The sequence below is a fragment of the Macaca nemestrina genome, chromosome 3 (assembly GCF_043159975.1).
Source record: "Macaca nemestrina isolate mMacNem1 chromosome 3, mMacNem.hap1, whole genome shotgun sequence".
Taxonomy (NCBI): Eukaryota; Metazoa; Chordata; class Mammalia; order Primates; family Cercopithecidae; genus Macaca; species Macaca nemestrina.
The window spans coordinates 43,018,735-43,046,374 of record NC_092127.1 but is presented as its reverse complement, the minus strand read 5'-3'; the positions used below and the strand labels follow the sequence as shown (position 1 = coordinate 43,046,374).

At 37.9% G+C, this 27,640-nt stretch overlaps 1 protein-coding gene across 3 annotated transcripts in view; it reads right to left on the bottom strand.

The window, feature by feature from the left end:
* The window catches only part of LOC105463434 (tetratricopeptide repeat domain 29), a 264,157-nt gene that overhangs the window by 8,256 nt on the left and 228,261 nt on the right, over positions 1–27,640 (bottom strand). Inside the window, exon 12 of one of the 3 annotated variants that reach the window (XM_011710518.3) lies at positions 16,778–16,884. The exons of the other annotated variants lie outside the window; for them this stretch is intronic. Within the exon in view, the coding sequence (XP_011708820.1) occupies positions 16,859–16,884 (26 nt within the window). The 3' untranslated portion in view covers positions 16,778–16,858. Of the gene's footprint in view, positions 1–16,777; positions 16,885–27,640 lie in introns of those variants that run through there. 3 annotated transcript variants of the gene reach the window in all.

Below are 27,640 nucleotides of genomic sequence, written 5' to 3'. Positions count from 1 at the left end.
TGCAGCACTATTTACGGTAGCTAAGACATGGAATCAACCTAAGCATCCATTAACAGACAAAAGGACAAAGAAAATGTGCTGTATATACACAATAGAATACTATTAAGCTACAAAACAGAATGCAATCCTGTCGTTTGCCGCCACAGGAATAAGCCTGGAGAACATTATGTTCAGTGAAATGGGGCGGGCACAGAAAGATAAATACTGCATGTTCTCACTCACATGTGGAAGCTAAAATAATTCCAGCTCATGGAAGTGGAGAACAGAATAGTGGGTATTAGAGGCTGGGAAGGGTCAGGGGATGGGAGAAGGTGGGAGATGTTGGTTAATGGATACAAAATTACAGTTAGATAGGAGGAAGGAAGTCTGGTGTTCAGAAGCATTGCAGGGTGAATATGGTTAACTACAATTTATTGACTCTTTTCCAAAAGCTACAAGACAGAATTTTGAATGTTCGCAACACAAAGAAATGATAAATGTTTGAGGTGATGGCTATGCTAATTACCCTGATTTGATCATGACACATTGTAAACATGTATCAAAATATCACCCTGTATTCCATAAATATCTACAATTATAATGTGTCAACTAAAAATAAAAGGGAAAAAATTCTTACACTATATGTTAAATATCTAATGTCACTTGGAGGTAGGTTGTGAAAAGTTAAAGATATACACTGATCATTATTTTTGCTTTTACATTTTAGTTTACACTTTTCATTTAAATATTCTGAAAAAAAAAGATTTGAAAAATCAACATCCTTCGAATCTGAAAATAAGAAAACCTGTCTCTAATTTAAACATTAATTTGAAAACTTATCCTTCTCGTGTATTTCCCTGATCTGCGGCTTGAAGATAAGCTAATGAATTCAAAGAAATAACCATTTCATTATCACTCCAAAAGTTTAATTTTCTTGGCCAAATTATGTGCAGTGTAATACATAGAATATGAAACTAAATGCTGATAGATAAATAGATTTGATTTTTTTTTTCTGGTTACTTCAGAGTAACCGTTGGGAAAATATACAAGCTCTGTATTCATGTTCTTTTCATGTTGTCTGTACTTTAGAACAGAGAATTATGTGAAATAATTTTTGTAACACTTTACTGAGGTATGATTGACATAACAAAAGCTGTACATATTTAATTTATAAAACTTGATGGGTTTGCAGGTAAGTAAACCATTCAAAATCTATGCTGTAAACACATCCATCATCCAGGGGATGATATTTTTAATGAATAATCCAGAGATGTGAAAATGAATGTTTTTGTAAAAATTGAGTTTTCTAATGTATGTTGAGATTTCCAAAGAAAAGATTCTGTAGATATACAATATTCAGTTCAAATATAGTATTATGAGTAAATATATATCTGGTCAGCAGCAAAGTAGTTCCTAGAAATAACATCTCCGAAAAACCCAAACAATTCCCTTACCAAAATTAAAAATCAAAACTTTGCACATCCCAAGTAAGATACTCTTCCTCTTAAATTTTTGTAAGAATGAACTGGTCTGTTTAAAACAATGACAATGAGAAATACATTTTGAAATAAGTCACCAGTTTCCAGATGATCTATATATATGTCTGCTACTCAAAGTGTGGTCTCCAAACCAGCAGCATTAACATTACCTGAAGCTTGTTAGAAATGCAGAAATGTAAGCCACGCTTCAGACCTAGCAACACAGAATCTGCCTTTTAACAGGATCCCAAGGTGATTCATTCGCTCATTAAAGTTTGAAAATTGTTGCTTTATGGAATCTTACTCCTATTTATATTTAAATATTAAGAGTAGGAGTAAAATATTAATAGCATGTTGGTAAAAGGAGTTGTAGCTGCTTGTCTGTTGTTCAGTTGCAACATTTACATAATAAGTAAAAACAATTGTTTTCCTCATGTTGTAATAGAGAATGTGGTCAGCACTTTTATTGTTAACATTATTATTATTATTATTATTATTAATATTATTTTGAGACGGAGTCTCACTCTGTCTCCTAGGCTGAAGTACAGTGGTGCAATCTCAGCTCACTGCAATCTCCGCCTCCCGGTTCAAGTGATTCTTCTGTCTCAGCCTCCGAGTAGCTGGGATTACAGACGCCTGCCATAATGCCCGGCTAATTTTTGTATTTTTAGTAGACATGGGATTTCAGCACGTTGGCCAGGCTGGTCTCGAACTCCTGACCTCAGGTGATCCACCTGCCTTGGCCTCCCAAAGTGCTGGGATTACAAGTGTGAGCCACCATGCCCGGCCAGCACTTTATTATTTAGTTTTAATTTTTAATTGTATGTTGACAAATTATAATTATATGTATTTATGGGGTACAAAGTGATGTTATGATCTATGAATACAATGTGAAATTGTTAAATTAAGCTAGTTAGCATGTCCAACACTTCAAATGCTTATAATTTTTTTATGGTGAAAGCATTTGAGAATTACTGTCTTAGAGATTCTGAAATGTACAATACATTATTACTGACTATATTTACCATGATGTGCAATATATCTTAAAGAAAAAACCTTATTCCTCCTGTCTAATTGAGGCTTTGTACTTTTTGACCATTATCTTCCCATTTCCCTCACTACTCCTATCCTCTGATAACCATCCTTCTGCTCTCTGCTTCTTTGAGTTAGATTATTTTAGATTCCAATACAAATGAGAACATTTTATATGTGTCTTTCTATGCCTGGCTTATTTCATTTAGTATACTATTCTCCGATTCCATGTATGATATTGCAAATGACAGGATTTCTCACTTTTTAAGGCTGAATAATATATGTATATGTATTATTCATTCATATATACACATTCTGTGTATATATACACACACATTATATATTGTATATATATACACACACACACATATATATGCTTTTACATTTTAGTTTCCACTTTTCATTTAAATATTCTGGTTGGAAAAAAATAAGATTTGAAAAATCAACATCCCTCGAATCTGATTTTTTATATATATATATATACACACACACACACACACCACATTATATATATATGTATATATATATACCACATTATATATACACACACACACACACACATATATATATATACCACATTTTCTTTATCCATTCATTGGTTTATGGACACTTAGGTTGATTCCATGACTTGGCTATTAGGAATAGTGCTGCAATGAACATGGGAGTGCAGACATCTGACATGCTGATTTCAAATATCTGGGTAAATACCCAGAAGTAGGATTACTGTATCATATGGTAATTTTAATTTTTAGTTTTTTGAGAAAACTCCATATGGATTTCTGTAATGGTTGTACTAATTTATAGTCTCACCAATAGTGTACAAGGGTTCCCTTTTCTCCACCTCCTTGCCAACATTGATCTTTCATCTTTTTGATAACAGCCGTTCTAACAGGTATGGATTGATATCTCATTGTGATTTTAGTTTACTAGTGATTAATGATGGTCAGCAATTTTTCCATATGTCTGTTCACCATTTATGTCTTTTTTTTGAGAGATGTCTATTCAGGTCCCCAGTCCATTTTAAAATTAGGCCATTTGTTTTCTTTCTATAGAGTTGTTTCAGTTTTTTATATGTTGGTTATTAATCCCTTATCAGATGTATGGCTTGCAAATATTTCCTCCCAATCCATAGGTTGTCTCTTCACTCTGTTGTTTTCTTTTTTTGTGCAGAAACTTTTACTTTTGATGTAATCCCATTTGTCTGTTTTTGCTTTTGTTGCTACACTTTTGGGGTCAAATCTAAAAACTTATTGCCTAGACCAATGACACATAGTAGCTTTCCCCTTATGTTTTCTTCTAGTAGCATTACAGTGTCAGGTCCTATGTTTAAGTCTTCAATTCATTTTGAATTGATTTTGCATATGATATGTGTTAAGGATCAAATTTCATTCTGCATATGGATATCCCAGTTTTCTCAGTACCCTTTGTTAAAGAGACTGTCCTTTTTCTGTTGTGTATTCTTGGCATCTTTGTTGAAAATCAATTGACCATACATACATGTGTGGGTCCATTTATGGGCCTTCTATTCTGTTCTATTGGTCAAGAACTCTATTTTTATGCCAGTATCATGCTGTTTTAATTATTATCAGTCTGTAGTATATTTTGAAGTCAGGTAGTGTGATGCCTCTAGATTTGTTCTTTTTGCTCATCATTGCCTTGGCTATTGGGGTGTGTCTGTGTGTGTGTCTGTCTCTGTGTGTGTGTGTCTGTGTGGTTCCATATACATTTTAGAATTGCTTTTCTATTTATGAAAAATGACATTAAATCTCTCAACCACTCTATGCTTTAAGTATTATTATTCCTTTTGTATAGCTAAGGAACCTAAAGGTTGGAGAGATTAATGTGCTCAATCTCATACAGCTGATAACTGTTTCACTGGAGATTCAAACCCAGGTTAATCTGGATCTTAAATCCATCCTCATAGCTTCTGTGCTCATTCTCACTTCAATTAATTCAAAAGGTAGATGAGTCTTAAGAAAATCTCTTAGGCAAGTGTATAGTGTTAGGCTTGGAAAGATTGATTTATTTGACTTTGTGGCAAGAACTACTGCAGCAGACCTATTTAGTTCTTAATAGTTGTTTGTCTATTTACTTTCTTGTCTTTTAGAGACCATTTCTAATGCAGCAGTTAAGAAAACAGCCATATACTCCAGGGATCTCCCTGAAAACCACTAATCTGACATGTAGGCCATGACAACTGAGATTGGGCTAGTGAGAAACCAAATCTAGGGTTTCCATCATGTAAGTTGTTGCCTTTATTTCATTATACTTTGATTCAATCCCTAATGGATTCAGCTTCATAAAGTCAGAAAAAGAAAAAAAAAAAGCAATTTATTCATGTTTTCATTGGAGCTCACTGCAGACATGAAATTTCTCTAAAAATGCAAATCATTTGGTGCCACATAAGTGAAACTCGGTAGCTAAAGTGCTTAGAGGAAAATGCTTTCCCAGGGCTAATGTTTTCATGCCCAGTGATTGAATAAATCGATCCATTTATTACAACATCTTCACTTAAGATTTTGTCCCTAGATGAATGTATCTAAGAGTACTAGAAGATTTTTCTTTATCACTGAGAAAATTGATTACACTTGTTAATTTGGCTTTTAATCCTAGATATATAAAAATAAATACCATAAACATGTGTAGAAGAAATCAATATAGATTTGTTCAATATCAGATTGATCAAAAAAGGATTTAGTAAGACTCCAAGATGTAAAATACTAATGTACAAACTAAGCCCTTACTTATGTAATACGACTTTAGACAAGCTCAGTATAAACCTAAAAGAAACTATTTCTTAAAACAGAAATGGTGTACTTTTCTTGCATTAAAGAAAAACCCCCAGAAGGCCTACCTATCCAAGGTATTTAATGTGAACATTTGTTTTTAAAAGATTTCTTGTCTTTGGTCCGGCCATTGTTGTTAATTCATGGGGCACCATATCACAGATTTTTTTTTTATGTTACATAAAGCAAAAATTACACTTAACAAATGTAAGCTTAAGTCATAAAAAATAGATAAAACAACACTCCTAAAAGCCAAAATATCACATGGAAAGGCTATCAGTCATTCTTTTCAGAGAAAGTGAGGACAATGAGAAATAAAAGTCATATTCAAAGACTCCTGAAATGCCACTTAGACTGGCTCTGGCCTATTATGTCATGTGTTTTGTAGAACTCAATAGCAAACCAAGTAGACACTCTTTTGACTAAGTATATTTTTGATTCTGCTTGTATAATAATGAATAAGACAGAGATTTTCATGCTAGTCTACTCTCAGAATGATGAAAGTTTAAAACTGCTTCTCTGGTAGTAATATGGTTTATGTTGAATATACACTGTCAGTCACAAATGATAGTCTCTATTCATTTGTCATACACTCAACAGATATTCATTGAGAACCCAAGTGCAAAACACAGATTTGTGGGATAGGTGATTGGATGCAGTTTGTAGCTGTGTTCAAATTAGATAGATTCAGAGGTACATGGCCGAGGAGGGGCATGGGAAGTTTAATCTGCAATCATGGCATAACCCTCTGAATTAGTGCATGACCCTCAGAGAAGAAATGAGGTTTTTATGTACAACTTCTTAAAAGAATTAATTTAGTAGGGGGCACAGAGTTTCAAAACAAATACTGACTTTAAAAGAATACATTTAAATACATTTAAATGCTTGTCCCAGTAAAAATAGTCTACTGGATTTCCATGGTAGGACTCAGGTTCTTTAATAGTATAATTGGTGGGCCAAATATGACAACACACAGAAAAGCAGAGCATCTCTGTGTTAGAGCATGTTTTGTCAATACTCAACGTGCACACGATACAAATGTGTATACATTTTGACTGATAAATAAGTAGAAGTCATTTCTGGAGAACTTTTTATGGTTAGAATTTAAGTACATAATCACCATTTCCTTGTAATCTCCAGATTATAAATTTTTCTCTTTTGAAAACTAATATATTTGTCCCTGTATCTGTATTACCTTGCATGATATATTGGAGCTGGTATATACATAGTGTTTTCTGAGTGAATAGCCTGCAGCTTATGATTTACTTTAAAAATATGACATAATAAAATGTTGGTTGGCACATAGAAGGTGACCATTAAATGTCTATTGAAAGACAGACAGAGTGAGTGAATACATCTGTTCTTAAAAGTTTATATGAGAGTACAAAAGACATATAGTAAAGACAAAGCTGTGGGCTTGAAATGCCAGATTAAAAAAATTCAACAGCAAGATCTATGGACAACTCTTTAGTAAGTACATAAAAATTAGTTATGTAAGGAAGTCCTACCCAGAGCAATCAGGCAAGAGAAAGAAATAGAAAGCATCCAGATAGGAAAATAAGTCATAAAACGATCTGTTTGTTGATGATATGATTCTATACCTAGAAAACCCTAAAGACTCTGCCAAAAGGCTCCTGGAACTGATAAACAACTTCAGTAAAGTTTCAGGATGCAAAATCAATGTAAAAAAATCAGTAGCATTTCTATATAACAATAACTTTCAAGCTGAGAGTAAATCAAGAACACAATCCCATTCACAATAGACATACACACAACACACATACACACACAATTACCTAGGAATACATCTAAGGAGCTGAATGATCTCTACAAGGAGAACTGCAAAACACTGCTCAGAGAAATCACAGATGACACAAACCAATGGAAAAACATTCCATGTTCATGGATTAGAAGAACAAATATTGTTGAAATGGCCATAATTTCCAAATCAACCTGCCGATTCGATGCTGTTCCTATCAAGCTACCAACATCATTTTTCACATAATGATAAAAAACAATTCTAAAAATCGTGTGGAACCAAAAAAGAGCCCAAATAGCCAAAGCAATCCTAAGCAAAAAGAACAAAGCCAGAGGTCCCACACTACCCAACTTCAAACTACACCATAAGGCCACAGTAACTAAACAACATGGTACTGGTACAAAAACAGACACATGGACCAATGGAACAGAATGGAGAACCTGAAAATAAAGCTGCACACCTACAGTTATCTAATTTTCGACAAAGTTAACAAAAATAAGCAATGGAGAAAACACTCCTTATTCAATAAATGGTGCTAGAATAGCTGGCTAGCCATATGCAGAAGAAAAAAATGGACCTCTACCTTTTACCACATACAAAAAGTAACTCAAGATGGATTAAAGATTTATTTTATTTTATTTCTATTTTTTTGAGACAGGGTCTCACTCTGTTGCCCAGACTGGGGTGCAGTGGCACAGTCTGGGCTCACTGCAGCCTCTGCTTCCTGGGTCAAGCAATTCTCCTTCCTCAGCCACCTCAGTAGCTGGGATTACAGGTGTGCACCGCCATACCCTGCTACTTTTTGTATTTTTAATAGAGACAGGGTTTTGCCGTGTTGTCCAGGCTGGTCTCGAACTCCGGAGCTCAAGAGATCCACCTGTCTCAGCCTCCCAAAGTGCTGGGATTATAGGCATGAGCCACTGCACCTGGCCTGAATTAAAGATTTAAATGCAGGGAGATCACTTGAGGTCAGGAGTTCGAGACCAGCCTGGCTAACATGGTGAAACCCCGTTTCTACTAAAAATACAAAAAATTAGCCAGGTGTGGTGGCACGTGCCTGTAATCCCAGCTACTTGGAAGGCTGAGGCAGGAGAATCGCTTGAATTGGGGATGGAGGTTGCAGTGAGCCAAGATCATGCCATTGCACTCCAGCTTGGGCAACAAGAGCAAACACTATCAAAAAAATAGTTAAATGTAAGACCTCAAACTATAAGAATCCTAGAAGAAAACTTAGGAAACACCATTCTGGACATGGGCTTTGGGAAATAATTTATGACCAAGTCCTCAAAACAATTGCAGCAGAAACAAAATTTGACAAGTGGGATGTAATTAAACTAAAGAGCTTCTGTGCAGCAAAATAAACTATCAACAGAGTAAATAAACAATCTACAAATGGGAGAAAATATTCACAAACTATGCATCTGACAAATATTTAATACCCAGAATCTATCAGGAACTTAATTCAATGAGCAAAAGACAAAAACCCATTAAAAAGTGGGCAAATGACATGAACAGACACTTCTCAAAAGAAGACATACAAAGAACCAACACACATATGAGTAAGTGCTCCACATAACTAATCATCAGAGAAATGCAAATCAAACCACAATGAGATACCATCTCACACCAGTCAGAATAGCTATTATTCAGAAGTGAAAAAACAGCAGATGTTGGTGAGGCTGTGGAGAAAAGGGAATGCTTATCCGCTGTTGGTGAGAATGTAAATTAGTTCAGCCACTGTGGAAAGCAGTTTGGAGATTCCTCAGAGAACTGAAAACAGAACTACCAGTCAACCGAGAAATCCCATTACTGGGTTTATATCGAAAGAACATAAATTGCTGTACCAAAGACACATGCTCTCACATGTTTATTGCAGCTCTGTTCAGAATACCAGACATGGAGTCAACCTAGGTGCCCATCAATGGTGAACTGAATAAAGAAAAAGTACACATGTACACATGGAATACTATGCAGTCACAAAAAGAATGAAATCATGTCCTTTGCAGCAACATGGATGCAGCTGGAGGCCATTATCCTAAGAGAATTAATGCAGAACAGAAAACCAAATACTGCATGTTCTTACTTATAAGTAGGAGTTAAACATTGGGTACTCATAGACATAAAGATGACAAAAATAGACACTGGGGGCTACTAAGCAGGGAGGCAGAGGAAGGAGGCAAGGATTGAAAATCCAGCTGTTGGGTGCTATGCTCGCAATTTGGGTGATGGGATCTATTTATTGCAAACCTCAGCATCACAGAATATATCCAAGTAACAAACCTGCACTTGTACCCCCCGAATCTAAAATAAAAGTTGAAATTATAAAAAAAGAAATAATTTTTAAGAACTGATTTTCCTCTTGAATATATTATTTGCTCCTTTTGCAAGTAGAAATCTAAACTTTCAGCCACAGTTTCTAAAATGCTTTAGAGAAGAAATAAGATTTTTTATGTTCAACTTATTTTATTTTATTTTTTGAGACAGAGTCTCACTCTGTCACCCTGTCTGGAGTGCAGTGGCACGATCTTGGCTCACTGCAACTTCTGCCTCGTGGGTTCAAGCAATACTCCTGCCTCAGCCTCCAGAGTAGCTGGGATTACAGACGCCCACGACCACGCCAGGCTAATTTTTGTATTTTTAGCAGACACAGGGTTTCACCAAGTTGGCCAGGCTGGTTTTGAGCTCCTGACCTCAGGTGATCTGCCTGCCTGGGCCTCCCAAAGTGCTGGGATTACATGCCATTATGCCTGGCCATCAAGTTCTTAAAATAATTTAAAATAATTCCTTAGATAAACTTTTTTTTTTTTTTTTTTTTTTTTTTTTTTTTTTTTTTGAGACGGAGTCTCACTCTGTCGCCCAGGCTGGAATGCAGTGGCCGGATCTCAGCTCACTGCAAGCTCCGCCTCCCGGGTTCACGCCATTCTCCTGCCTCAGCCTCCCGACTAGCTGGGACTACAGGCGCCCGCCACCTCGCCCGGGTAATTTTTTGTATTTTTAGTAGAGACGGGGTTTCGCTGTGTTAGCCAGGATGGTCTCGATCTCCTGACCTCGTGATCCACCCGCCTCGGCTTCCCAAAGTGCTGGGATTACAGGCGAGAGCCACCGCGCCCGGCCAAAATAATTATTTAAGTTCAAAGAAATACATATTTGTTTTTCCTTTCTTAATGGAGGAAGATTTCAGCTAAACGACTTAATTTTTATGGATTCTGTGGTTTTTACGCAGTTTACAGGTATTGAGTCACCTTTCTTCATTGCCGTCAGTGTAACTGGAGTATATATGGGCATAGAGGGGAGAAGAGAGAAGGAATACTAGCGTTGGAAGATTGTTTATCCTTTCTACTCAAATAATCTGCCTCCTTCAAATTTAACTTCTTTGTTTCGATTGCACCGTGGTAGGGACAAAAAAGTACTGTATCTTAAAACCAAACATATTTTTCCTGGAAAGGCATTATATAAACTATACTTCAGTGAATGAGATGCTACTAAAAGACATGACAATACTTACTCAGATGATAAAAATTACTGCAAAGGCTAGACTGGTAGATCACACCTGTAATCCCAGCACTTTGGGAGGCTGAGGCGGGAGGATTGCTTGGGCTCAGGAATTCCAGGCCAGCCTGGGCAACATAGAGACCTTGGCTCCACAAAAAAATTTAAAAATTAGCCAAATGTGGTGATGCATTCCGATATTCCTAGCTACTTTGGAGGCTGAGGTAGGAAGATTGCTTGAGCCGGGGCAGGTCAAGGCTGCAGTGAGCAGAGATCTCACCACTGCACTCCAGCCTGGGTGACAGAGTGAGACCTTATTTAAAAAAAAAAAGTTACTGGAAAAAAGGTTACTTTTATGACTAATTCCACATGACTAAATTAGGTTGAAGAAAACTTTATATTGTCTCATCACCAAAAAGCCTGTTTTATATCTATCTGTCCATTATATCTGTCTGCCTGTCTATCCATCTTTCATCAAGGTGTTTGCCTGAATCATTCTTGCCATCTTCTGATCTAAGAAACTGAGAATAAAAAACCAAATAGGCTGTATAGTTTAAAGTGTTGATTTGCTCCAATACTGTAGAGCATTTCATTCCACATATTAGGAAAGCCAAGTAAATTACATATCTACTTGAATAGAGTACCTTACACCTATACACCTATTTTATATTTTTCAGAGTCAAGGTCTCACTCTGTTGCCCAGGTTGGAGTGCAGTGGTGCAGTTATAGTCCACTGCAGCCTGCAACTCCTGGACTCAAGTGATCCTGTCACTTCAGTCTCCCAGATAATTAGGACTAGTGATGTGTACCACCAAACTCGGCTACATTTTTAAAAAATTTTTTATTTTATTTTATTTTATTTTTATTGTACTTTAAGTTCTAGGGTATGTGTGCACAATGTGCAGGTTTGTTACATATGTATACATGTGCCAGGTTGGTGTGCTGCACCCATTAACTCGTCATTTACATTAGCTATATCTCCTAATGCTATCCCTCCCCTCTCCCCCGCCCCACAAGAGGCCCTGGTGTGTGATATTCTCCTTCCTGTGTCCAAGTGTTCTCAATGTTCAATTCCCACCTATGAGTGAGAACATGCGGTGTTTGGTTTTCTGTTCTTGCGATAGTTTGCTGAGAATGATGGTTTCCAGCTTCATCCATGTCCCTACAAAGGACAAGAACTCATCCTTTTTTATGGCTGCCTAGTATTCCATGGTGTATATGTGCCACATTTTCTTAATTCAGTCTGTCATTGATGGACATTTGGGTTGGTTCCAAGTCTTTGCTATTGTGAATAGTGCCGCAATAAACGTACGTGTGCATGTGTCTTTATAGCAGCATGACTTGTAATCCTTTGGGTATATACCCAGTAACGGGATGGCTGGGTCAAATGGCATTTCTTGTTCTAGATCCTTGAGGATCGCCACACTGTTTTCCACAATGGTTGAACTAGTTTACAGTCCCACCAACAGTGTAAAAGTGTTCCTATTTCTCCACATCCTCTCCAGCACCTATTGTTTCCTGACTTTTTAATGATTGCCATTCCAACTGGTATGAGATGGTATCTCATTGTGGTTTTGATTTGCATTTCTCTGATGGCTAGTGATGCTGAGCATTTTTTCATGTGTCTGTTGGCTGCATAAATGTCTTCTTTTGAGAAGTATCTGTTCATATCCTTTGCCCACTTTTTGGTGGGGTTGTTTGTTTTTTTCTTGTAAATTTGTTTGAGTTCTTTGTAGGTTCTGGTTAGCCCTTTATCAGATGAGTAGATTGCAAAAATTTTCTCCCATTCTGTAGGTTGCCTGTTCACTCTGATGGTCATTTCTTTTGCTGTGTAGAAGCTCTTTAGTTTAATTAGATCCCATTTGTCAATTTTGGCTTTTGTTGCCATTGCTTTTGGTGTTTTAGACATGAAGTCCTTGCCCATGCCTACCTCCTGAATGGTATTGCCTAGGTTTTCTTCTAGGGTTTTTACGGTTTTGGGTCTAACATTTAAGTCTCTAATCCATCTTGAAATAATTTCTGTATAAGGTTTAAGGAAGGATCCAGTTTCAGCTTTCTACTTATGGCTAGCCAGTTTTCCCAGCACCATTGATTAAATAGGGAATCCTTTCCCCATTTCTTGTTTTTGTCAGGTTTGTCAAAGATCAGATGGTTGTAGATGTGTGGTATTATTTCTGAGGCCTCTGTTCTGTTCCATTGGTCTATATCTCTGTTTTGGTACAGTACCATGCTGTTTTGGTTACTGTAGCTTTGTAGTATAGTTTGAAGTCAGGTAGCGTGAAGCCTCCAGCTTTGTTCTTTTGGCTTAGGACTGTCTTGGCAATGTGGGCTCTTTTTTGTTCCATATGAACTTTAAAGTAGTTTTTTCCAATTCTGTGAGACAGGGGTCTCGCTATATTGCCCATGCTGGTCTCAAACTCCTGTCCTCAAGTGATCCTCCTGCCTTGGCCTCCCAAAATGTTTGGGATTACAAGTCTGAGCCATCTGCCGGTCTAAACCATCTATAAAAAAATTTCATCTGAGCACTTTGGGAGCCTGAGGCAGGTGGCCACTTGAGGCCAGGAGTTTCAGACCAGCCTAAACAAATGGTGAAATCCTGTCTTTACCAAAAATTCAAAAAGTAGCCGGGTGTGGTAGTGCACGCCTGTAATTCCTGCTACTCAGAAGGCTGAGGCAGGAGAATTGCTTGAACACAGGAGGCGGAGGTTGCAGTGAGCCAAAATCTCACCACTACACTCCAGCCTGGGCAATACAGTGAGACTCTGTCACAAAAAGAAAAAAAAAAATATTTGACTCAGTGTCTACCTTTACATCTCCTACTCAGTTATCTCTTACTCAGACTGGCCTGTTTTCTTTTTCAAATATTGTCATAAAAGTACTCTTTTCTTTTTGACACCTGTTATCTTGCTCAGGTTTTTGTGATAATTTTCATGAAGATGGTATATAGACAGCATATTTGGAACGATGTTAAGGGGAATCTACTGCCTTATGCATATTACTGTTTGACTCTATGAAGTCATCTTTTCTAAATTATAAAATACAAACTAACCGTTACTCATATAAGGGTTTGAACTTGGAAGAGTAACTGAATAGAACAGTTCCTTTGCATTGACATTATTACAGAAGAAATTTATTAAATCTTTTGTGAAAGAGTAAAGACAATAATAGGCCCTAAGAATTCTGTAATTATTCTCTGTGGATCACATTCCTTACTTTAAAAATTAAAAAATTTTGCATAGATGATTCATGCACGTGGTATATTTTTAAAAAAGAGTAGACAGTGAAAAATCTGTTTCAAATCCTTGATCCCACTTATTTACTTCCTCTCCTCTAGAGGCAACCACTGTTACTGTTTCTTACTCTTTCAGATACATTCCATACATTTATAAAAGATAAAATGGTATATATTTATACAAAATATATAATATAAATTTATGTTTTATATTTATATGAATGTCACCATACTATGCACAGATTTCTGTACTTTTTAAGAAGCAGTTTATATTGGATATCATTCTCTCTCTCTTTTTACATACTTTATTTTTTAGAGCAGTTTTGGTTTGTAGCAAAATTGGGCAGAAAGTACAGAGTTCCCATATACCATGCACAGTCTCCCCAACTTTGACATCGGGCACGAGAGTGGTGCGTTTGTTACAATGGATGAACCTACCTTGACAAATCGTAATCACCCAAAGTCCGTAATTTACATTAGGTTTCACTTTTGGTGTTATACATTCTTTGGGTTTTGAAAAATATATAATGAAATGTACTCACCATTATAGAATCATAAAATAGTTTCACTGCTCTAAAAATCCTCTGTGTTTTGCCAATTCATCTTTCCCTCCCTGCAACCACTGATTTTTAGAAATTATTTCCATAGTTTTGCCTTTTTCTAGAATGTCCTAGAGTTGAAATAATATAATATGTAGCATTTTCAGACTGGCTTCTTTCACTTAGTAATATGTATTTAAGATTCCTCCATATCTTTTCATAGGTTGATAACTCATTTCTTCTTGGCGCTGAATAATATTTCATTGTCTGGATGTACCACTGTTTATTAATTCACCTACTGAAGAACATTTGGTTGCTTCCAAGTTTTGGCAATTATTAATAAAGCTGCTATAAAATTAGTGTGCAGGTGTTTATGTAGAAATGTTTTTAACTCAGTTGAATAAATACCAAGGAGCATAATTATTGGATCATATGGCAAGAGTACATTTAGTTTTATAAGAAACTGCCAAACTTGTCTTCTCATTATCTTGGTAATTCTCTTTTAGTACACATGGAGTTGCTTCATTCACTGGTAACTGGAATAAGAATTCACATAGGGTCAGGCACAGTGGCTCATGCCTGTAATCCCAGCACTTTGGGAGACTGAGGTGGGTGGATCACCTGAGGTCAGGTGTTCGAGACAAGCCTGGCCAAAATGGCAAAACCCTGTCTCTGCTAAAAATACACAAATTAGCCGGGTGAGGTGGTGGGTGCCTATAATCCCAGCTACTCAGGAGGCTGAGGCAGGAGAATCACCTGAACCCGGAGGCAAAGGTTGCAGTGAGCCTAGATGGCGCCACTGCACTCCAGCCTGGGTGACAGAGTGAGAGCCCATCTCAAAAAAAGAAAAAAGAAAAGATTCCACGTAGGAATGTACCATAATTTAACCAGGCACTAAGTGTCCTGTTGAACATGTAAGTTGTTTGCAATTTTTTTTTAATACTGAAAATCAATTCCTGCACATATGTAGGGCTTTTAAAATTTGCTTGCCCTTCAGCCTGGACTGTCTCCCCGAAGATAATCATATGGTTCACTCCCTTCCTTTATCCAGGTCTCTCCTGAAATATCACCTTGTCTGAAAGGTCTTCCCCATCCATTCTATCTAAAATAAAATTGCCCCATTTATACAGGAACAGGGAATGATAGAATGGGGCAATTTTATTTATTTATTTATTTTAATATCACATTTTACTTTTACTACTACTACTACTTCTCTCTCTCTCTCTTTCTCCATATATATATAATATTGGGTACTAAAATGTGTATGTGTATGTGTATATATGTGTGTATATCTGTCTAGAGGATATATACACACACACACACACACACATATATATATATATGTCTAGATGCCCTCTGGTGAATAATCTCTCTGAAGGAACAGACTTTGTTTTGTTTTCTGCTGTATCCCCAGTGCCTCCCACAGACAATGCCTGGCACATAGGCATGTATTATAAATAATTGTTGAATGAATGAATGTGTTGGTACATCTATTGTACAAACTTTGAATTATTGGGCCAAAGCTTTGTTCATGCTTCATTTTGATATGTCAAACTACTCTCACTGGAGGTTGTATCTATTCTTTTCACTAATAATATGTGGGAGATCTGGTGTCATCTTATACTAACCAACAAATTGCATTATGAAACATTTGCTGATCTGATAGCTGAAAAATTGCTTCCTATATTTTTCATTTATATTTCTCCTAACATGAGTAAACTTCAGCATTTTTCACATTAAAGATGACTTTTCACTTAACTCTCTTTTCCTTTTTAAAACTGGATTGTTCATCTTTTGTTTATTGATCTATGAAGGAGAAAAACTCTTTGTGACATTTGAAGACTTTTTTCCAAGTTCATGTTTTATCTTTTAAACTTGTTTATCACATATTTTGTCATGCAGATTTTTTCTATGATGGCATGTTGTCATTTTCTTCATTTTTGATTGTAGAGCTTGGATGTTTGCTCTGTGATCTCAGGTCTCTAATGGGTTCAAAAAGTTTATTTTGTTATAAAGGTGGTGTATTAGTCTGTTTTCATACTGCTATAAAGAACTGCCTGAGACTGGGTAATTTATAAAAAAATAAAAGAGATTTAATTACTGACAGTTCCACAGGGCTAGGGAGGCCTCAGGAAACTTACAATCATGGCAGAAGTAGAAGCAAGCATGTCTTATATGGCAGCAGGTGAGAGAGCACTAGTGTGAAGGAGGAACTCTCAAACACTTATAAAACTATCAGACCTTATGACAACTCACTATCATGAGAACAGCATGGGGGAAACTGCCCCCATGATCAAATCCTCTCCCACCAGGACCCTCCCTTGACATGTGGGGATTATGGGGATTACCATTCGAGACGAGATTTGGATGGGGACACAGAGCCAAACCATATTAGGTGAGATTCACACTCTTTCATGGATTCTACAAGCAGAAGCTAGAATAGTATTAATCTTTACATATTAACTTTGTACTCACACATCTTACCAAGTTATCTTATTTTTATAAGGGTTTTCATTGGATTTTCCTTGTTTTTTCAGATCCTGTGTAGTATCTTCTTTCTTTCTCTACAATAATGTTAAATCCTGGGATGCTACACAGCCATAAAAAAGAATGAAATAATGTCATTTGCAGCAACGTGGAGGCAGCTGGAGGGTATTATGCTAAGTGAATTAACATGGGTGAATTAGAGTATGATTTTGGCCACTCTAAGTTTGAGGTATCTATTAACTATTCCAGTGGAGATATCAAGTAGGAATTATGTATACAAGTCAGGAATTGAAGAGAAAGCTTTAGGCTGGATAGATAATTTTGAGAATCATTAGTGAATAGATAATATTTAAGGTCATGAAATTGGATATAATAATTAGAGAATGAATGCAAATAGCAAAAAGAAGAAATTAAAGATTGAGCCATGGGTCACTTTAACAGTTAAGATTCAAGCAAATGAAGTGGAACCAGCAGAGGATGTTGGGAAGAAGCAGCTAGTGAGGAAGGAGGAGCCAGTATGGTATCCTGTAAGCCATGTGAAGGAAGAATTTATACGAGGAAGGAGTTATCAAATTTGTTCATTGTTGTTGATGGGTCAAATAAGATGAAGAGGACTGAGAAATGACTACTGTGTTTGGCAATGCAAAAGCCATTGATGAATTTGAGAACAGCAATTTCAGTTGAAGGTGGGACTGGAAACCTGATCCGAGTGGATTCAGGGAAGAATGGGAAGGGAGGAATTGGAAACAACCCAATGTAGATGATTCTTTTAAAGAGTGTTGCTATGAAGTGGAGCAGAGAAATAGAATAGTAATTAGTAGAGATTGTGAGGGTGAAAACTTCTGTAAAGACAGGAGAAACCATAGCATTTTTCTATGCTGATGCGAATGATCTACAGATCATTTGATGCAGAGCGGAGAATTGTTGGAGGTAATAACTTTGAGTAAATGAGAATGGATGACATATAGTACACTGGGAGAGAAACTGTCCTCTGCTAGGAGCATGACAGTTAATCCTTAGTAAAAGGAGAGAATATATATTGAGCGGAGATGTAGGTAGGTGGGTAGATATCATAGTGATACCTTATGGTCGTTATCTTTTGAGTGCTTCTTGGTGAAATACGAAGCAGGATCATTAGTTGAGAGCAAATACAGGGAGGAGGTATTGGAGGGTTGAGTCAAGAAAACCAAATATGAAATAGTTGGCTGGGAGAGAGGGAGAAAGAACGAACCAGGGAAATACAGTGACTGGGATTAGCATTAAGGGCCCACTTGAGGTTAGTGATCACAACTTCAAAATGAGACGAGCTAGCATTGCATGGCTGTATGTTTTTCTTCAGAAACATTCAATTGTAAGAGTGTAAACAGAGCAGAGAGAGAGTTGTATTTAGCTAGTGTTACGGTTTCACTAGGCAAGTATGAGGAAGAAAGAGGGACAAAGAATGGACCACAGAGTTTAAGCTGCTGAAAAAAAAGAAGTAGTGTTTCTATGTGGCAATTTCTTTCTGGGATTTCTCAGGAAAACGTATATTTTTCAAAATCTGAGTCCCAGAGAAAAAGATAAGCTGACAAATTGGTAAAATTGGTGAAATATTAAAATTCTCCTCTGAGGATTAGAGACTATCAGCATAAAGATGCTACTTTTGAAGGAATACATTTGTGCCAAATGGAAAGCAAGAGCAGGAAATGCTGACACTTGGGAATCAATGTTAAGGCTGACATTCCTGGAACCATAATGAGAGCATGTCAGAGAAAAATAGTCGTGGTCCAGTCAGTTAGTATTGCTTGTAGCTGCTGCCACATTATATGTGTTTGTAGCAATGTCTGCTGCTAATGGCAAGTCATTCTTGCAAATACTTGTTAATCAGCTTACATGAGTATACTTCATATAACTCTTTTGAGTGATGTTTCCAGAAGTAACAAGTTTTGGAAACAAAATAAATTCTTATGTTTGTGTTTTGATATGTAATTCTGAGTAGTGTTGTTAAACTGCTAGGAGATGGTAATGTTATGGTATTTAAAATACCATCCAATAATATTTGCTGGCATTTTCTACTATTTGAATATAGGTAATGGGTCACTGTTCTTTGTAAATTTTACTAAGCTTAGTATTTTTCACATATCTATAGTTTTGGGGTTATAGACTTTAAAAATATATAATAATATGTAAAGAGTATGAAGACTATTGGAAGTATTTTAAGAATACCTCATGATTTGGGGAATTTTTGATAATTCGTAGGAATTCTTTTTCTTGTTCCCAAAGATTAATCTGCTGGGAATTTATGAACACTAGACAGAAATACGGGCATGAGGAAACTGAAGGAAAATGAAAAGGTGGTAGGATCAACTCATGACACGTGTTGGTAGGAGTCATTTATTATACAAAGTGAACTGAAAGAACCTGTAAGAATAGGATGCTTAAAATTGAGTTTGTGGAGGGCAACAAAGTAGTTTGAAAAGTTTTGGGTTTAACTATGGGAATGAGTAGGCAAGATATGGTGGAAGACAAGACCATAGAAGGAGAAGAGGTCAAGGAAGTGAGAGAAGAAAATATTGGAAGGATCATCATGTAGATATTGAAATGACCAAAAGTTAGCAGGTGTGGAGATGGAGTGACAAAGAAGCAGGAGCTAAAAGCTTCAAGGAATGAATAAGGAAGACAGCGAGGTAGATAACTACAAGCCAAGAGAGGAAGAGGAGTATAGCCTTATTACCTGAGATTTATTGATAGGATTTTAGCCAGTAAGAAGTGGCAATAAAGTCAAGACTACTTGACTACTTTAGGCCCAAAGGTCTCAAGGACATGGGAGAGAAAAGACTCATCACTTGAGAGTACTGCAGAGGAAACGGCATCCTTGGGGGACAACCAGGCTTCAATTAGCACAAGGCAGTCAAAGGAATCGTGGGAGAAAGGTGGAAGATTTTGCCTTGCCTGGCCTGAGTTTCTGAAAGGTTCACAGGAAGGATCTCAGTAGTTGGGGAGATTTGGGAGACGAGGTCAGAAAAAAAGGATATGTGGAGAAACTTATGCATATGGGAGTCTTGGGAGACAGAATTTTTTCTTTACTGCTATAAACAGTGACTATAGATATCTTGAAATTACTCCTGATAGTCACAGGCTGAGGGTGTAAAGTTGGGAGTGATGAGCCCAGATTTGGAAGCTTCTTATTTAATATAGACATTACATGCTAAAGAATTTAGCATCACATTTTCATTAATTATTGAACATCTAGATAAAATACATATATGTTTGATATACTTCTGTAAGTATATGATATATATCACAATTAAAAAAATAATGAGCTTGTATGGAATAATGGCAGTGACTAACCTAATATCAAACTTGTTTCCCTTGAAAATCCAATATGGTAACACTTTATGGACTTTAAGAAGCATATTTAAAAATCTTATTAGACCTATTACTTAGAAATAATTCTGTATATTTATCCTACTTTATGTTAGTGTGTTGTCTGGCTATAGAAATAGTTGACTTATAATTTAAAATCAACTGGCGTTCTTCTTAAGGATGACAAATGCCTACTCAAAATGTCTTTTTGGGTGGCTTTCCCAACACCTTAAATAAGAGCTTGAGGAAATGGAAGTATTATGTTAATGATTTTCAGATAAATATTGAAATAAGCAAGGCTGTTATTAGTGTGTGAATACAACATCTTTTCAGTGTAACCTAGATGTCTACTTTTGCCTGAGAGATTATGGGGGTGTCTTTCAATGCATCAGTGGGGTATTTTTTTAAAAAATCAGATATTAATATTCATGAGACTCTCTAACTTAATTTGTAGCCAGAATAGCATCAGTGATTTGAAATGTTTCATCATCTTTTTAAAAAGAAAATGATAAAGCAAGCGTTTCTTTCCAATAAATGGAAACATTGGATAACTAAAGAAGAAATGTTAGACAACTGGCCAAAGGAGAGCTACAAATCTTTTAAATCCTAATGTCTCTCTGAGTCAAATAACTGGTCAGTTTTTTCAAAACATTCCCTATTATTTTATTCCTATAATATGATTGCAAACCAAAAGAGGTAGAAGAGTATAGTCTCATTACCTGAGATTTATAGGTAGAATTTTAGCCAGCAAGAAGTGGCAATAAGGTCACTCTATTACTGACTTTATATATAATTAAAAATTGGGGGAACTCCTGGGTGGCAGAACACGTGCAGGTTCTTGCAGGGTGGTGCGCCCAGGGAGTGTGTGAAAGCTCTGCACCCCTTCCCCCATACCTCACCCTATGCATCTCTTCATCTGTAACATTTGCAATGTCCGTATAATAAAACTGGTAAACGTTAAGTGTTTCCCTGAGTTCTGTGAGCCACTGCAACAAATTAACTAAACCTAAAGAGGGAGTCAGGGGAACCCCAACTTGAAACTGGTCCATCAGAAGTTCCAGGACTTGCAAGAGGTGTCTGGGGGTGTGGGAGACAGTCTTGGGGACTGAACCCTCAACCCGGGGGATTTGACACTATCTCCAGGTAGATAGTGTTGGAATTGAATTGGGGGACACCCAGCTGGTGTATGACTGCCGTAGTGTGAAAGTAGAGGAAAAACACGGTTTGAGAGAATTTTTGCTGAAATAATTGGTGGCAGTGATGGGATCTGCTAGACTGGCCCAGGCTCAGGAGAACATTTGGTTTGGGAAGAGAAAGGATAAAAGGGTGGGGGTTGAGGAATCTTTGATTCCTGGGTGGCCACATGGTCACCCATGGTACGAAGCCATAACTGTGTTGAGATCAGTCACTAAAGGTAAAAGTTATCATTGGAATTTAGAGATGGATCTAACTTCCAGGGAGTTGCTTCACTGGATGCATAAGGAAATGCAAACTAATAAGAAAAAAGCAAAATATTCAATCCATTGGTTATTGTTATCTGCAATAGCTAAAATGAAAATAAAAGAGAATGCTGGGTTGGACCTTAATGCTAGACCGAGCTTAGATTTTAGTCTGAGCTCAGGCCCCTGGACTCAAAGCCACCCCACTAAAGGCAGAATGATGCAGGGCAACAGAAAATACCTCTGAGACCGTGGTTGGTTACCAAGAAGTCAACGTGGGGGAAGGGAGGAACCAAGGAATTCTTCAAACCAGAGAGTACAGTATGAAGGAATTGTTCTATTTTGTCGATGGGTATCATCAGGTTTTTGAGGAACATTTACTAAAATGGATTATGAGAGTGACTAACTTAGGGACAGTATCTTTGGTTTTAAATACTGCAGAGTGGATGAACACATTGATGGAGGACCCACAGCTCACTACTGAACAATCATACATGGGTATCATGGTCCAAACACACAGGAGGTTATTCTGGAGGGAATAGCCAGCCTGGTAGCTTGGATAAAAACCACTGTAAGTCTTTTTACCCTGAGAATGGGGACTGTCCAACTCCACCTATAAATGCCAAGAGGCACCCCCTAGATGAGGCAGCTGTTATACTTTGTATGTAAGCCATGGGCGACTGGCTTTACAATGACAGGAATAGTCACCACTGAATGTGCCTGTTACCCAGGTCATGGTAAATGCTGTGGTAAATGCTGTGGTTAAATGGGCCCTTTCTACTTGGGCCCTCAACATGATGTTACTCTTGTAAAACTGAAAAAAAGTTCGAGAAGCCTTATCAAATTTGCTGTCTCAGCTTCCCTTCATGGGTTTTATAGATGCTGATAAAAACATCAGATTAATTAACAAGACAATGGGGAGAGGCAAAAAGTCAAAAGATTCATCCCAGCAAGGTAGAAATCTTTAAATGGTTATTAAGAAATAAAATGGAAACTGGTGAAGTTAAAACAAAGGTCTTAATACAATACTATCAAAGATTGGGTGGACCAAAAGGAGTCCCTGCTTGTCATCCAACGTTAAAGGACCTCAAACCAGTTTGGGGAAATTTAAAGGCTGGAGGGCAGAGATTATAATGAGAAATTTGATCTGAAATTGCCTGGAACAATAGTCAAGCAGATTAATCAAGATAAAGATTGAGGAAAGGGCCAGAGTTCTTTGGCTCAACCTTTGGCTGGGGACCCAAAGCCTTTTGCACAGGAGTGGGTAAAATGGTCTGGGTGGGAGTGGAGAAGAGAAGTTCCTGGAACTAGAACAAAAAAAAAAAAAAAAAAAAAAAAAAGGAAGGGCTAATAGGATTATGAAAGTTGGTATACTTGAATATACTTCATGTGATGTGGTCACCTGTCTTTTACCTGACTGTATCACGGAACGAACATTGTATCCGATTGGGAAATGTTATTTTTACTTACTAACATAAAACAGAAGGCATGTAAATCTGCCTTGCAAGCAACAGTAATTGGACATGCTCGACAGAAACCAGTAAGATTGCCCAAGCCCACACAGTACAGAGTAGAAGCCAGAGTGCTGGCAGGGACAAATTCTCCATCTGATAGCCCTTTATGCCTATGTGCCTCCCAGCAACGACTACTGAGACTCTGAACTAGAGAATTTCCACTTGATGGGCATTTATTACCTGTTATGGGACATTAAGTAAAGCTGCCCCTATGACTGAAGGACATAAAATGATCTTGAAACCTGAAATACTCATGATGTCTTCAGTGATGTCAGAGAAATGCTCTCATGGGGATAGCAGTACCCAGAAGTGTTCCACAATAAAATGAAAATGGTTTTATGCAGGATCTTGGTACCCAGGGAATGAAAGGAGGAGATGGTCACAAGCAGGGAGCCTCTGGGCTCGCCGGGACTGACTCTGAAACTCTGTGAGGTGCTGCTGGATTCTATTGACACTTGGACAGTGCATTATGAGCAGCTCTCAACTGACAACAGAAACTACTTGGTTTACAGATGGCAGTTCCAAAGTAAATGGACAACATCTTGTTTGAAAGGCTGCCACTTTGATCAAAGAAGGTAAAAATAGATCAGTTTGGTGGGCTGAATTGGGTGCTGTTTTCCTAACAGTTTTGGAAGAATTGAGCAGTGACAGAAGCTCCTATGTTTGGGTTTTTACCAGGCAGTGACCAATGGCCTGGCCGTAAGCTCAGGCGAGAGGGCAATGGAAACCTGCCCCTTTAAAGGAATGCCCATATGGAGGATGGCCCTGTGGAGATTGGGGGATGCATTAAAGGGGGATGCATTAAAGTAGAACAAGTCAATACCCACTAGAAGAACTCTTCTCCAGGCTTGGAAAGTGACTTAAATCAACAAGCAGATATTCCTGTGTTTCCCTGAGGTGGTCGCTGCAGCCGTGCAGAGATAGGATGAATCTAAACATGTTCCTTTTGCACCCTCTCAGGTGCATAATGACAGTAAGAACTGTTCTGGTTCGCAGCAAGAGAGACAGAGACTGCTGATGACTATGGGGCAAATTATCTGGTCGGAAGGCCCTGAACGCATCTGGCAAGTGAGGCTGACGCTAGTAGCCCTGGGGGGCTACAAATGGATCTTGACAGGAATAGCCACTGACTTTGGAGTGGGCTTTGCTTACCCAGTGGAAGACACAAATGCTCAGGGTGCCATTAAAAAAACCCCAGAAGATAATGCATGGGTTTGGATGGCCATCGTTTCTTCAGACCAAGGAACAAACAAACTGTTCAGCCCATAATGTCCAACAATGGGCAGAGATATATTTTTTTCTTTCTTTTCCAAATCATCTAAATAGTCTTTTTCCCCCCTCTCTGATGCAGCGGTCCTAAGGCCAGGGTTGCCATGACAAATGCTGGAAGCAGGGATGATTTCTAAGCCAGAAACTGTCCTTATGTTTATAAACTTTTATCAGCGTTCCTAAGGGACAGATGGGGCTGGATTGTGTCTTCACCCCATCTGGCAAAAGTGGGGTTAAGAAAAAATACAACTATGTTGCCTGGTGGCAAAAATGGCTCACTAGTTCAGAACCTAGGTCACCCTACCGTCTATGAGTGGAAACGGACTGAGCAGGAGGCGCTATCAGGCTAGTATTGCTCCCAGTGATCTGGATCAGCACGGCAGCAGAACCTAATGTTCCTTTTAAAAGTGAAAAAGTGGGGGTAAAAATAAATAACAAATGGAGAAAAGGAGAAATAATAGCTAATGGTGAAGAAATGAAGAAATGGGTTATCAATGGAGAGAAATTCAGTATTACATTAACAACTTTAAGGAACCTCAGAGCCAGAGAGGCCAGTGTCTCCTAGCTCAGTTATCCAGGTACCTGAAGTGGGGAAGCTATGTATTTGCCAAGACCGCTCCTGCTTTTGGAGGCTGACAAGATTAAAAGGAAGCCTGCAAACCTGAGTAGCCTCAGCCTGACAGACATTCATATAGTACGAGGGCCTGGACTAATTATTAAAGATTACATATATTTGTTTTGCTTGAAGGGGTCTGTGGTTGAAAACCAGAGGTGGCCCGTGGTCTTATGATATATGTTGTTCTCATCCACAGTTCCCAGTTCATAACTCCCATAGTCCTGTTACAGCCTTTCGTCATAATGTTGGACTGTTAGGTCTCAGGGGTAGGCTTCAGGAAACAGAATCTCTCTCCTGCCCTCCTTTCACCTGCCCCACAGCAAGACTCTAATCTTACCCAGCCTTTGTGATTGTGCATCTTAGGACCCTCCCCAGAGAGGGTCCTACCTTATACTCTGGGAGAAGGAATGTTGATGTCATGAAGTTTCCATAAAAACCCAAGAGGACAAGGTTGGGGAGCTTCTGGGTATCTGAACAAGTGGAGGTTCCTGGTGGGTGGCACCCAGGGAGGGCATGGATACTCCGCAGCCCTTTCCCGTACCTTACCCTGTGCATCTCTTCACCTGTATCTTTGTAATAGCCTTTATAATAAAATGGTAAATATAAAAAACAATTGTTTTTGAGCACAGTTTTGGCAAAATATTTTTGTTTTAAAATTTGTTTAGAAAATATAAACTTTCACTTTTTCAGAATTAAAGGAAACAGCTATGAATTTCCAGTAATATTTAAAGTCTATTACATTGGATAGATATATATAAACTGTTAAAGGATGAAGACTATGACAAAAACTGCGAAAAGGTGGACATGTTTTGGGAGTCAACAAAAATAGTAGCATGAATTGAATGCTATAGGAGATGATTTCCTGCCTTTACTGAGGAAAGAAAAAATAAAATTTAAAGTGCCCTTTAAGGCCTTATTCAAATACCCCCTTCACCATGACGTCATTCCTTATACTTCCAACTGTACGTGGTCTTTCTGTCTTTTGGAACTCCTGTAACACTTTCTCTTTTCTGTAGTCCATATTATGTTCTATTGTATATTCTGGCTATTTGTAAGCATGATTTTCTTACAAATTATGATGGCTAGACTACATCTCTCAGCCATCCTTTGCAGGTAGGTGTGACTTGGACTAAATTCCCTCCAAACCATGAAAACAACCTTGTCCTCTTGGGTTTTTATGGAAGCTTCATGACGTCAGCATTCCTTCTCCCAGAGCATAAGGTAGGACCCTCTCTGGGGAGGGTCTTAAGATGCACAATCACAAAGGCTGGGTAAGATTAGAGTCTTGCTGTGGGGCAGGTGAAAGGAGGGCAGGAGAGAGATTCTGTTTCCTGAAGCCTACCCCTGAGACCTAACAGTCCAACATTATGACGAAAGACTGTAACAGGGCTATGGGAGTTATGAACTGGGAACTGTAGATGAGAACAACATATATCGTAAGACCACAGGCCACCTCTGGTTTTCAACCACAGACCCCTTCAAGCAAAACAAATATATGTAATCTTTAATAATTAGTCCAGGCCCTCGTACTATATGAATGTCTGTCAGGCTGAGGCCACTCAGGTTTGCAGGCTTCCTTTTAATCTTGTCAGCCTCCAAAAGCAGGAATGGTTTTGGCAAATATGCAGCTCCTCCTTTTCGGGTACCTGGGATAACTGAGCTAAGGGACACTGGTTATTTGTATGCATGATTTTCTTACAAATTATGATTGTAAATATCCTTGAACTGAAGATTCAAAGTTATATTCCCCATTCTGTCACCCCAATTTACATTCTAGCACAGGGCTTTTCATAGAATAAATGTTTAGCAAATATTTATTGAATGATTTTCAGCAATGTCTAGAAAAAGACAACTGCAGTTTGGATATTCAGAGTGAAGGGTAATTGGTTCTAACATTTCATTAAAAAGATCTGTGTAGGCTGTCTTTTATGTTCATATATTCATACTTTTCCCCACAATCTCCACTTTTGACCAATAAATGCACCTCCCTTCTATACCTTTTTCCCTATTGTACAGATGGTGGTAATAGGTAGTTCTGGTGGGGACTGCTAGCTAACCACCAGATTTGTCTTCTCTGTTTTTGGGTACGTTGCTAGACTACATCTGTCAGCCATCCTTTGCAGGTAGATGTGGCTGAGACTAAATTCCCTCCCGAGAGGTATGAATACAAGTGTGCCTCTTACAGTCTGAGTCCTAGGAAAAGTCTCCTAAGAGCTTTATCTTTCAACTGGTTGGATGCAAACAGTAATGAGTCAGAGGAGGTGGTGGAGGCACTGGATGGAAGGACCTGGGAGGTCTCTGAATGATTATGAGAAGCAGAGGCTCCACAATGCTGACTGGGGACCTCTCTGGCCTATTAAATAAATAAGAAGCAAACTTCTGTTGCATGGAGTCATTGTAGTTTTGTATATTTTTGTTACTACAATCTAGCCTACCGTAAATGACAATAGAGAAAGTAATGGTGACTGCAAACTACATTTCACTGGCTCAGGAGAAACATGTCCTTGTGTGTAGCAGCTAGAATCGCTACAATGGCCATGCTTTTATTGTAGCTCAAGAGTAACAAAGAGGATGTTGAAGGAAACCAAACAATGAATCTATTAGCATGGAAAATAGATGACAGAGAATGGGTTGAAAATAATCTTTATGTTGTGTATGTTTTGCCCACCACTGTCC